This window comes from Eurosta solidaginis, chromosome 2 (genome assembly GCF_040869045.1).
Source record: "Eurosta solidaginis isolate ZX-2024a chromosome 2, ASM4086904v1, whole genome shotgun sequence".
In the NCBI taxonomy this organism is placed as follows: domain Eukaryota; kingdom Metazoa; phylum Arthropoda; class Insecta; order Diptera; family Tephritidae; genus Eurosta; species Eurosta solidaginis.
The window spans coordinates 136,322,878-136,336,537 of NC_090320.1; the positions used below are offsets into that span (position 1 = coordinate 136,322,878).

The 13,660-nt window shown below is 36.7% G+C and overlaps 1 protein-coding gene across 1 annotated transcript in view; it reads left to right on the forward strand.

Annotated features, from left to right (window-relative positions):
* RpL9 (ribosomal protein L9) overlaps window positions 1-13,660 on the forward strand; it is a 217,663-nt gene that overhangs the window by 79,395 nt on the left and 124,608 nt on the right. The window contains exon 2 of the mRNA XM_067766269.1: window positions 8,467-8,726. Coding sequence (XP_067622370.1) covers window positions 8,486-8,726 — 241 coding nt within the window. The 5' untranslated portion in view covers window positions 8,467-8,485. The remainder of the gene's footprint in view (window positions 1-8,466; window positions 8,727-13,660) is intronic.

Genomic DNA, 13,660 nt, shown 5'->3' on the forward strand with positions numbered 1-13,660 from the left:
GTGGGTTCGAATCGAGCTCAAGGCCTAACAATATTTTTTTTATCATTATTATTGTTATGATAAATTTTTTCTTAATTAAAAAAAATTTTAAATTAGAATAGAAAAAAAAATTTTAGACAACTGCCAAATCACGTTGTATAGATCCATTTCGGGAACTGCTAAATTCCTTCATCGGCAACGTTTAGGCGCCGCTGCTATAACCATTCAGCCATCACAGCGGTTTTTTGTTTGTCTTCATTAATCCTACTTCTATTCTGGTTCGTGCCAATTGATATTCACAACACTGCGACATCTGTTGCAGAATGGATGTGAAAATTGGACTTGTTTGATGGCAATGCTGACATAGTGTCATATTTTATTGACACTTTTTTCCCCGTGCTCTGGGATGTATTAACAATTTTTGTTGTTATATCGGCCTACTGATTTGTAAGATTGCGGGTTCGAATCGAGCTCAAGGCCTAACAATAATTTTTTATCATTATTATTGTTATGATAAATTTTTTCTTAATTGAATAAAATTTTTAAATTAGAATAGAAGAAAGGAAAAATTTAGACAACTGCCAAAGCTCGTTGTATAGATCCATTTCGGGAACTGCTAAATTCCTTCATCGGCAACGTTTAGGCGCCGCTGCTATAACCATACAGCCATCACAGCGGATTTTTGTTTGTCTTCATTAATCCTACTTCTCTTCTGGTTCGTACCAATTGATATTCAAAACACTGCGACATCTGTTGCAGAATGGATGTGAAAATTGGACTTGTTTGATGGCAATGCTGCCATAGTGTCATATTTTATTAACACTTTTTCCCCGTGCTCTGGGATGTATTAACAATTTTTGTTGTTATATCGGCATACTGATTTGTAAGATCGCGGGTTCGAATCGAGCTCAAGTCCTAACAATAATTTTTTTATCATTATTATTGTTATGATAAATTTTTTCCTTATTGAAAAAATTTTTAAATTAGAATAGAAGAAAGAAAAAATTTAGACAACTGCCAAAGCTCGTTGTATAGATCCATTTCGGGAACTGCTAAATTCCTTCATCGGCAACGTTTAGGCGCCGCTGCTATAACCATTCAGCCATCACATCGGTTTTTTGTTTGTCTTCATTAATCCTACTTCTATTCTGGTTCGTGCCAATTGATATTCACAACACTGCGACATCTGTTGCAGAATGGATGTGAAAATTGGACTTGTTTGATGGCAATGGTGCTATAGTGTCATATTTTATTGACACTTTTTTCCCCGTGCTCTGGGATGTATTAACAATTTTTGTTGTTATATCGGCCTACTGATTTGTAAGATCGCGGGTTCGAATCGAGCTCAAGGCCTAACAATAATTTTTTATCACTTTTATTGTTATGATCAATTTTTTCTTAATTGAAAAATTTTTTAAATTAGAATAGAAGAAAGAAAAATTTTTAGACAACTGCCAAAGCTCGTTGTATAGATCCATTTCGAGAACTGCTAAATTCCTTCATCGGTAACGTTTAGGCGCCGCTGCTATAACCATTCAGCCATCACTTTTTGTTTGTCTTCATTAATCCTACTTCTATTCTGGTTCGTGCCAATTGATACTCATAACACTGCGAGATCTGTTGCAGAATGGATGTGAAAATTGGACTTGTTTGATGGCAATGCTGCCATAGTGTCAAATTTTATTGACACTTTTTTCCCCGTGCTCTGGGATGTATTAACAATTTTTGTTGTTATATCGGCCTACTGATTTATAAGATCGCGGGTTCGAATCGAGGTCAAGGCCTAACAATATCTTTTTATCATTATTATTGTTATGATAAATTTTTTCTTAATTGAAAAAATTTTTAAATTAGAATAGAAGAAAGAAAAAATTTAGACCACTGCCAAAGCTCGTTGTATAGATCCATTTCGGGAACTGCCAAATTCCTTCATCAGAAACGTTTAGGCGCCGCTGCTATAACCATTCAGCCATCACATCGGTTTTTTGTTTGTCTTCATTAATCCTACTTCTATTCTGGTTCGTGCCAATTGATATTCACAACACTGCGACATCTGTTGCAGAATGGATGTGAAAATTGGACTTGTTTGATGGCAATGCTGCTATAGTGTCATATTTTATTGACACTTTTTTCCCCGTGCTCTGGGATGTATTAACAATTTTTGTTGTTATATCGGCCTACTGATTTGTAAGATCGCGGGTTCGAATCGAGCTCAAGGCCTAACAATAATTTTTTATCATTTTTATTGTTATGATCAATTTTTTCTTAATTGAAAAATTTTTTAAATTAGAATAGAAGAAAGAAAAAATTTTAGACAACTGCCAAAGCTCGTTGTATAGATCCATTTCGGGAACTGCTAAATTCCTTCATCGGTAACGTTTAGGCGCCGCTGCTATAACCATTCAGCCATCACTTTGTTTGTCTTCATTAATCCTACTTCTATTCTGGTTCGTGCCAATTGATACTCATAACACTGCGAGACCTGTTGCAGAATGGATGTGAAAATTGGACTTGTTTGATGGCAATGCTGCCATAGTGTCATATTTTATTGACACTTTTTTCCCCGTGCTCTGGGATGTATTAACAATTTTTGTTGTTATATCGGCCTACTGATTTATAAGATCGCTGGTTCGAATCGAGCTCAAGGCCTAACAATAATTTTTTATCATTATTATTGTTATGATAAATTTTTTCTTAATTGAAAAAATTTTTAAATTAGAATAGAAGAAAGAAAAAATTTAGACCACTGCCAAAGCTCGTTGTATAGATACATTTCGGGAACTGCCAAATTCCTTCATCAGAAACGTTTAGGCGCCGCTGCTATAACCATTCAGCCATCACAGCGGCTTTTTGTTTGTCTTAATTAATCCTACTTCTATTCTGGTTCGTGCCAATTGATATTCACAACACTGCGACATCTGTTGCAGAATGGATGTGAAAATTGGACTTGTCTGATGGCAATGCTGCCATAGTGTCATATTTTATTGATACTTTTTTCCCCGTGCTCTGGGATGTATTAACAATTTTTGTTGTTATATCCGCCTACTGATTTGTAAGATCGCGGGTTCGAATCGAGCTCAAGGCCTAACATTTTTTTATCATTATTATTATGATAAATTTTTTCTTAATTGAAAAAAATTTTTAAATTAGAATAGAAGAAAAAAAATTTAGGCAACTGCCAAAGCTCGTTGTATAGATCCATTTCGGGAACTGCTAAATTCCTTCATCGGCAACGTTTAGGCGCCGCTGCTATAACCATCTTTATTAATCCTACTTCTATTCTGGTTCGTGCCAATTGATATTCACAACACTGCGACATCTGTTGCAGAATGGATGTGAAAATTGTACTTGTTTGATGGCAATGCTGCCATAGTGTCATATTTTATTGACACTTTTTTCCCGTGCTCTGGGATGTATTAACAATTTTTGTTGTTATATCGGCCTACTGATTTGTAAGATCGCGGGTTCGAATCGAGCTCAAGGCCTAACAATAATTTTTTATCATTATTATTGTTATGATAAATTTTTTCTTAATTGAAAAATTTTTTAAATTAGAATAGAAGAAAGAAAAAATTTAGACCACTGCCAAAGCTCGTTGTATAGATCCATTTCGGGAACTGCAAAATTCCTTCATCAGAAACGTTTAGGCGCCGCTGCTATAACCATTCAGCCATCACAGCGGCTTTTTGTTTGTCTTCATTAATCCTACTTCTATTCTGGTTCGTGCCAATTGATATTCACAACACTGCGACATCTGTTGCAGAATGGATGTGAAAATTGGACTTGTCTGATGGCAATGCTGCCATAGTGTCATATTTTATTGATACTTTTTTCCCCGTGCTCTGGGATGTATTAACAATTTTTGTTGTTATATCCGCCTTCTGATTTGTAAGATCGCGGGTTCGAATCGAGCTCAAGGCCTAACAATAATTTTTTATCATTATTACTGTTATGATAAATTTTTTCTTAGTTGAAAAACTTTTTAAATTAGAATAGAAGAAAGAAAAAATTTTAGACAACTGCCAAATCTCGTTGTATAGATCCATTTCGGGAACTGCTAAATTCCTTCATCGGCAACGTTTAGGCGCCGCTGCTATAACCATTCAGCCATCACAGCGGTTTTTTGTTTTTCTTCATTAATCCTACTTATATTCTGGTTCGTGCCAATTGATATTCACAACACTGCGAGATCTGTTGCAGAATGGATGTGAAAATTGGACTTGTTTGATGGCAATGCTGCCATAGTGTCATATTTTATTGACACTTTTTCCCCGTGCTCTGGGATGTATTAACAATTTTTGTTGTTATATCGGCCTACTGATTTGTAAGATCGCGGGTTCGAATCGAGCTCAAGGCCTAACAATAATTTTTTTATCATTATTATTGTTATGATAAATTTTTTCACAATTTTTGTTGTTATATCGGCCTACTGATTTTAAGATCGCGGGTTCGAATCGAGCTCAAGGCCTAACAATAATTTTTTTATCATTATTATTGTTATGATAAATTTTTTCTTAATTGAAAAAATTTTTAAATTAGAATAGAAGAAAGAAAAAATTTAGACAACTGCCAAAGCTCATTGTATAGATCCATTTCGGGAACTGCTAAATTCCTTCATCGGCAACGTTTAAGCGCCGCTGCTATAACCATTCAGCCATCACAGCGGTTTTTTGTCTTCATTAATCCTACTTCTATTCTGGTTCGTGCCAATTGATATTCACAACACTGCGACATCTGTTGCAGAATGGATGTGAAAATTGGACTTGTTTGATGGCAATGCTGCCATAGTGTCATATTTTAATGACACTTTTTTCCCCGTGCTCTGGGATGTATTAACAATTTTTGTTGTTATATCGGCCCACTGATTTGTAAGATCGCGGGTTCGAATCGAGCTCAAGGCCTAACAATAATTTTTTATCATTATTATTGTTATGATACATTTTTTCTTAATTGAAAAATTTTTTAAATTAGAATAGAAGAAAGAAAAAATTTAGACAACTGCCAAGGCTCGTTGTATAGATCCATTTGGGGAACTGCTAAATTCCTTCATCGGCAACGTTTAGGCGCCGCTGCTATAACCATTCAGCCATCACAGCGGTTTTTTGTTTGTCTTCATTAATCCTACTTCTATTCTGGTTCGTGCCAATTGATATTCACAACACTGCGACATCTGTTGCAGAATGGATATGAAAATTGGACTTGTTTGATGGCAATGCTGCCATAGTGTCATATTTTATTGACACTTTTTCCCCGTGCTCTGGGATGTATTAACAATTTTTGTTGTTATATCGGCCCACTGATTTGTAAGATTGCGGGTTCGAATCGAGCTCAAGGCCTAACAATAATTTTTTATCATTATTATTGTTATGATACATTTTTTCTTAACAGAAAAGTAAAGCCCAAGATCAACAAATTCGCTTACGGTAGAAAGGCTATCACCAAAAAGGGTGTACTCAATTGTATAAAGGTTTTTCAAAAGTGTCATATGAAAGCACTTCTTTATATTCAGTCGTAGGTTGTTTTTAATGCTCCAACTAGTTAGATTATTGAGATCATTTTGTAAAAGAATTACGTCAGCCATACTCGCAATGGTTTTGAAAACTTTCAAATCATCTGCGTAAAGCAGATACTGTGAGTTCCTGAAACAGGTACCTATATCATTAATAAAAAAAGAAAGAGAATCGGTCCAAGAATACTTCCTTGTGGAACGCCAGAAGTGGCTTCAAAGAAATAAGACTTGACATTCTCAATTTCAACAAAAGAAATTCTATTAGAGAGATATGATCTAATCCAGCACAAAAATTTAGAATGGAAACCCATTCTAGCTTACGCAATAATATATTATGAGAAACAGTGTCAAACGCTTTTGCGAAATCGGTGTAAACAATGTCTACTTGATTACCAATCTTAAATGCACTGATGCAAAATTGGGATGATGAGGCAAGGTTCGTAACAGTGGAGCGCCCACTGAGAAAACCATATTGGTATTCATCAATGGTGCCCTTTATTGCAAATGCAAGTTTTTCTTTAATGACTTTCTCAAAGAGTTGCGAGCAAGTAGACAGTTTAGAGATGGGTCTATAGTTTGTCACATCATTTGTATTGCCTGACTTAAATATTGGGGAAATGGAAGCTATTTTCCATTTGTCAATAAACTCACCACTTGATAGGGAAAGATTGAAAATATAGTTTAATGGAATACAGAGAGACGAACTGCATTTCTTTAAAATAAATGAGGACAGACCATCAGTGTCAGATTGTAGAGCGGTGATGCCTTTAATTACATCTAATTCAGTAATGAACAAAGATCCATTAATTGAAAAAATTTTTAAATTAGAATAGAAGAAAGAAAAAATTTAGACAACTGCCAAAGCTCGTTGTATAGATCCATTTCGGGAACTGCTAAATTCCTTCATCGGCAACGTTTAGGCGCCGCTGCTATAACCATTTAGCCATCACAGCGGTTTTTTGTTTGTCTTCATTAATCCTACTTCTATTCTGGTTCGTGCCAATCGATATTCACAACACTGCGAGATCTGTTGCAGAATGGATGTAAAAATTGGACTTGTTTGATGGCAATGCTGCCATAGTGTCATATTTTATTGACGCTTTTTTCCCCGTGCTCTGGGATGTATTAACAATTTTTGTTGTTATATCGGCCTACTGATTTGTAAGATCGCGGGTTCGAATCGAGCTCAAGGCCTAACAATTTTTTATCATTATTATTGTTAGGATAAATTTTTTCTTAATTGAAAAAATTTTTAAATTAGAATAGAAAAAAGAAAAAATTTAGACAACTGCCAAAGCTCGTTGTATAGATCCATTTCGGGAACTGCTAAATTCCTTCATCGGCAACGTTAAGGCGCCGCTGCTTTAACCATTCAGCCATCACAGCGGTTTTTTGTTTGTCTTCATTAATCCTACTTCTATTCTGGTTCGTGCCAATCGATATTCACAACACTGCGACATCAGTTGCAGAATGGATGTGAAAATTGGCCTTGTTTGATGGCAATGCTGCCATAGTGTCATATTTTATTGACACTTTTCCCCGTGCTCTGGGATTTATTAACAATTTTTGTTGTTATATCGGCCTACTGATTTGTAAGATCGCGGGTTCGAATCGAGCTCAAGGCCTAACAATAATTTTTTTTTCATTATTATTATGATAAATTTTTTCTTAATTGAAAAAATTTTTAAATTAGAATAGAAGAAAGAAAAAGTTTAGCGAACTGCCAAAGCTCGTTGTATAGATCCATTTCGGGAACTGCTAAATTCCTTCATCGGCAACGTTTAAGCGCCGCTGCTATAACCATTCAGCCATCACAGCGGTTTTTTGTCTTCATTAATCCTACTTCTATTCTGGTTCGTGCCAATTGATATTCACAACACTGCGACATCTGTTGCAGAATGGATGTGAAAATTGGACTTGTTTGATGGCAATGCTGCCATAGTGTCATATTTTATTGACACTTTTTTCCCCGTGCTCTGGGATGTATTAACAATTTTTGTTGTTATATCGGCCCACTGATTTGTAAGATCGCGGGTTCGAATCGAGCTCAAGGCCTAACAATAATTTTTTATCATTATTATTGTTATGATACATTTTTTCTTAATTGAAAAAATTTTTAAATTAGAATAGAAAGAAAAAATTTAGACAACTGCCAAAGCTCGTTGTATAGATCCATTTCGGGAACTGCTAAATTCCTTCATCGGTAGCGCTTAGGCGCCGCTGCTTTAACCATTCAGGTTATGCTACGCCTCACATTTTTAGAAATTTCACGCGCACAACGCTTTTATTTAATTGTGTGATCAACGCCATAGATTGATAAGGGAGTGTTATTAATAGTACCTAGGACCTACCTAATTATTTTCTAGCTTTTAGTATTATTATTGCATAATGTAAGTATATCAAACCGTTTAACTTAAAATTTTTTTTATTATTTTATTTTATATGTATATGGGTGGAAGATGAATGTTAAGGCATGAAACCAATTGTGTTTTGCGTAAAAGAAATAAAAACACGATAATTAGTATAAATTCATAGCATTCTGTATAATAATTAAATCTGTGTTAATTTTGTCAACACATACATATATATTCTACATATGTATATATCACAGTGAAATTGCAATTAGGAACTTGCGTTTTATAGAAGCATCCAAATCGAAACAAAAAAGCTGGAACAGATGGTGACTTGTTGGTATGCAAAGTTTATCAGAGCCGACGGCAGCTTCCAAATCGCCACCGAACCCCGAATTTTCTCTCTTAAGGAAAGAAAATGCTGGATCAAGAGGGCGACTGGAAGTTAGCCGTTGCTTGCTTACAAACCAAAAAATAGTTAACTCGAGAGCGGCTACCTGGCAGGAAAGTAATTAGGCCACTGGCCTAAACATCCATAAAGACAAAAATGAATTGATCGACCCTTAATTTAGATTTCATGTCTTAATTCCTATTTTTAAGTCAGTAATGATAAACTCATCTTTTAAGGTTGTCTGCGGAAATTAATATGAGGACAATAAACTCGAGTCAGTGCGTTAAAATACCAAGGGGTATTAAAGCTTCCGTCAAGGCACGTGTAGTGAAAATAACTGGAAATCGTGGAAGTTTAGTAAGGAGTTTCAAACATCTGGCATTGGACATGTACATGGTTGATAAACGCACACTGAAAGTAGAAAAATGGTTTGGGGCTAAAAAGGAGCTCGCATCTGTCCGCACTGTGTGTAGTCATATAGAGAACATGATTAAAGGTATGATTATTGAGCTTAATTGTAATTTTTTTGGGGAATAGTATAGTTTATGACAGCCACCGAATGTGCGGAAACAAAATGTACCCGAAGAAAAGGGTAATTATTTACAAACGGGGGTCGATTGCTAATACGCGTCCAAAAATAACGAGAGAGGTGTCAAACGACGAGTCGTTCAAAAGATATTGACCCTAGGTCCCTCAGAAACAGGGGGTGGGATTCATAGAACATACATATATATCATATATTAACGAAAATATATACATTTGTTTTTTTCGCTTTCTGATTATTGTTATCGAGGTTAACACGCGTCGTTTGACACCTCTGCCTATATTTTTGTAGGCGTATTACCAGTGGACCCTTGTAAATTATTACCAAAACAAGTAACTTCCGATTCTTGTTCGTAACATAAATACACCTCACTCGAAAAAAAAGGCCCACATTTCGGTGGGTACCACAAACTTTACAATTATATTTTTTGTCAATCTTAACTTATTTTTAGTTCTTTTTATGTGTAATTATAAAGGTCAAATGATATTTCACGAAATAAGCAATACTCGTAACGTAAATTTCGAGTATTCCGTGGTATGAGGGACTTATCTGATTTAATTTCCGCTGCTATTAAGCAATGCAATTCAAACCAAAAACCGATTATTTAACGCTAAATTGATCATATGAAAATATGTAGTATCAAAAGGGATAAACGAAAGTTATTATATGTAAAACGTTTGGTATAGTTTTCTTGTTTTTGGATTATCTTTGCTTTCTCAATTTGGTGTGTGCCCGCTAGCTTTACAGTGGGCCATGAGTGCTGTTTTTTGAATGTGAGAAGATTTGCACTGTTTTACGTCAGACTTAAGGGCCAATTAACGGTGACTTATAGCCATAAAATTATAACCAAATAAAACAGCTGATCGAACCTACCTTATGGAAATCAATGTAATCGATTAATGGTGCCATACCATAACGCTAACGGCATAACCCTACCATAGCCAACCAATTGGTTTTCGGTTTCTCGCCATATCCATAAAAATATTTGAGTTGGTGAATTTAATAACTTTTTGTAGATTTTATTCATTGTTATGGATGCGTTATTACTAAGAGACTTTTTTTTATGGAGTATGTTTGTAATTTTTTGCGTTATCTTCATTTTTATGAAATTTTCACGATTTTTAGGTTAAGGCACAATTAATCGATCACATTGGAGATGGTTATGGATATGGGTATGGTTACGACTATGGCGTTAGGATTTAGGAAGCGAAATAAACGCGACGAACATCGCCTTTTCAAAAATAGAATCCCCATAATTACATGAAGGTGAACACAATGAACGCCAAGAGCGAAATTTACGCGAGGTCATTTTGCGACGATAGATTTATTTCTATCGTCGCCACCGGGCGATGACGACAAACATCCCAAGGATTGCTGCTGTTCAATTTTTTTACTATAAAAACAGAAAACATAATATCCAAAAACAAATTTTTTTTCTTTACATATAATTTTTAATATAATTTCTTAACATTTTTGTTTTGTTTTGTTAATTTCTTAACATTTTGGGACGTGTTGACTGCTAGAGTCAAGTGCTAAAGCAGAGAATTAAAAAAGTTTTAATTGTTTTCATCTTTATTTCTAAATAATGGCCACTCTGAATAAACAACGTCAATTTCGCCCGGCATTGTGTTTTAAGTAGACGAAATGTCTGGGCGTAATTTGAAAAATGTCATCGCCCGACGCGGCGTATATCGTGGTCGCTCGGCATTGTGTTTCAAGCATTAATCGGCCCTTTATGTTGGGCCAGTCTAGTTTTTAATTTGGCCTTAGTTGTCCCTACATAAATGCTGTTATCTACATGGTTCATTGGTTTTACCATAACATTGAATTTTGTAAATTACGTTGCTTTTTTCAACTTCGGGTATCGTGGACTTCGTTTTATTGAATAAATATTTTAATGTACTCGAAGGTTTGAAGGGGATTTTGACCTTCTCTTTTTTGTAGCAATCCGCGTTCGTGAAGCGTTCTGATAATCGGTCGTTACTGATCTAAAATGTATAGGTTCTTTCGGCTTGTGTTGATATTTTACAGAATTAGATTTTTTTATCAATGCTTTTATGATACTTTCTGGAAAATCATTATCCTTCAGTAAATAGGTTGCTTCTTCTATAATTTCAGTATGGTACTTTTACAAAAAACAGTTTAAAATTGTATTGTGTTTTTATATTATAGAGTTCGTCGTAACATTGTTTAAAATATTTGTCATTAATTTGCATAGGCCTTATGATGGGGATCCAATTGCTGAACATATCGGTCTTAGTGGCATTCCCTCTTTATGAATTTTCGGAAGCCCATATCATCAATGTCCTCTAACGGGAGTCCAAGGAAACTTGCCTGTTTCAACAGGGGTGGACCATAATAAGAAGGTTGTTAGAGGCGTTGGTTCCACATTACAATTAAAGAGATGGTTGGTGTCATGTTGGGACACATTGCAAGCGGGCATACATTTTGTATGTCGGGGTTGATTCTGGATAGGTAAGAGTTTAACCTGTTACAGTATCCAGAGCGAAGTTGAGCTAGAGTGACTCGTGTTTCCATGGGTAGTGTGCGTTCCTCTTCCGCAAGTTTTGGGTACTGTTCTTTGCGTACTGGCTTCACCGGGAAATTCCCGGCACAAAGGTTCGACGCCTGTTTGTGGAGTTCACTGAGGACCTGCTTGTGATTTTTGGCTTCATACGGTTGAGTTCTCATGTGCCGTATTTCCTCATAGTGCTTACGGAGATGACTCCTTAAGCCCCTAGGTGGTGTTGGCTCATCAATCAGATACCTGTTGGGATGCCCAAGTTTCTGGGTATTCAACAGGAACTGTTTGGTTAGCATCTCATTTCGCTCCCTGATGGGGAGTATTCGCGCCTCATTATGTAGATGGTGCTCTGGGGACATAAGAAGACATCCTGTTGCGATTCTGAGAGCAGTATTTTGGCAGGCCTGTAGCTTCTTCCAGTGAGTAGTTTTAAGGCTTGGCGACCATATAGGAGACGCGTAGCATGCAATCGGCTGGCTTATTGCTTTGTAAGTAGTAATGAGCGTTTCTTTATCTTTTTCCCAAGTACTGCCAGCAAGAGATTTGAGGATTTTATTACGGCTCTGGATTTTCGGTGCTATTGCGGCTGCATGCTCACCAAAATGTAGATCCTGATCAAACGTCACACCCTAGATTTTGGGGCGTGGGACAGTCGGTAGCGTAGTGCCATCGACGTGGATGTTCAAAATGGTCGACATTTGGAACGTCCAAGTTGTAAATAAGGCCGCGGATGATTTTGTCGCCGATAATACCAGGTTTCGCGAGGCGAAAAAACTGGAGAGATCAGGGAGGTAGCCGTTTATTCTGTTGCAAAGTTCATGGGTTGTGGGCCCGGGCCTGTGGCCATTATTGTGCAGTCATCGGCGTAAGAAATGATAGTAACTCCTTCCGGTGGCGAAGGTAGTTTTGATATGTATAAATTAAACAAAAGTGGGGATAGGACACCACCCTGTGGCACCCCTTGTTTAATTGTTCATGACTTTGATGTTTCGTTTCTTAATTGCACCGATGCCTGCCGACCACCCAGATAATTTGCGGTCCACATTTTAAGACATGGGGGAAGGTTAGACGCTTCCAAGTCTTGCAGTAACGTACCATGGTTGACCGTATCAAAAGCTTTTGATAGGTCTAGCGCAACGAGTACTGTTCTATGGTGGGGCTTCTGATTTAAACCACAATTTATCTGGGTGCTAATGGCATTTAGCGCGGTGGTGGTGCTATAGAGTTTCCTAAAGCCGTGCTGATGACAGGCTAGCTGAAAATTTGCTTTTAAGTAGGGTCGTTGTGCTTAGCTTATATTTCTCGTTCTTTTTAATGAATCCCATTTTAAACAGTTTTTCCACTAGATTGTTATTGTTATTATGTAGTATTGTTGTGGGATCTTGTTGTTGTTGTTGTTGTTGTTGTTGTTGTTGTTGTAGCGATAAGGTTACTCCCCGAAGGCTTTGGGGAGTGTTATCGATGTGATGGTCCTTTTCCGGATACAGTTCCGGTACGCTACGGTAACACAGCACCATTAAGGTACCAGCCCGACCACCTTGGGAACGATTTATATGACCACATTAAACCTTCAGGCCATCCCTACCACCCCACTCCCAAGTTACATGAGGCGCTTGGGGTCGCCAGAGCCTCGGCTGTTAATGGAACAGGATTCGCCACGGATAGGTGAAGTTGACAATTGGGTTTGGAGAAGCTATTGCGCTGGCAACCTGAAAGGGTTGCGCTACACAACCCCTTGAATCTGGTATTTTAGTAGCCTCTTACGACAGGCATACCTACCGCGGGTATATTCTGACCCCCTAACGGGCTGGGGATCTTGTCTTTGAACTCTGTAGGTCGTCAAGTCATTCAATATACTATTCATTTTATGCCCCTATTACGGTATACAACTCAACTTAGTTGGGTTTTAATTAAAACAACTCAACTTTCAGACAACTCTACTCCTGTTTGGTATTACGAATTACAAGTTATTGCATTTGAAGTTGAATTGGTGTTGCCAACCTCAGAAAGTGATGATTTGACAGATAAATGAACAGCTGATCAATTTGTGGTGGAAATTTAAGCATTTGCAAAAGTGATTTTGTTATTACAAGATATTATATGATATGAAATCTATTTTATAATGGCGAAAATGTTGGTGATTGACATGTCGCGAATACGGAAAACATTCGCGTGATCGTTCCAATCCCTTTGAACTACCAAGCACCAAGTAAGAAAATGTTTAAGTGACAAATGATGAGCTTCTAATGAAGTTATTTTTCAGATTTGAAAGGAAGCAGTTTGCTCATTACTAAACAAAATTAAGGACCATTTCCGCAAACGCTTTGGAGGGAATAATTTACCCCTATTTTAAAATTATGGG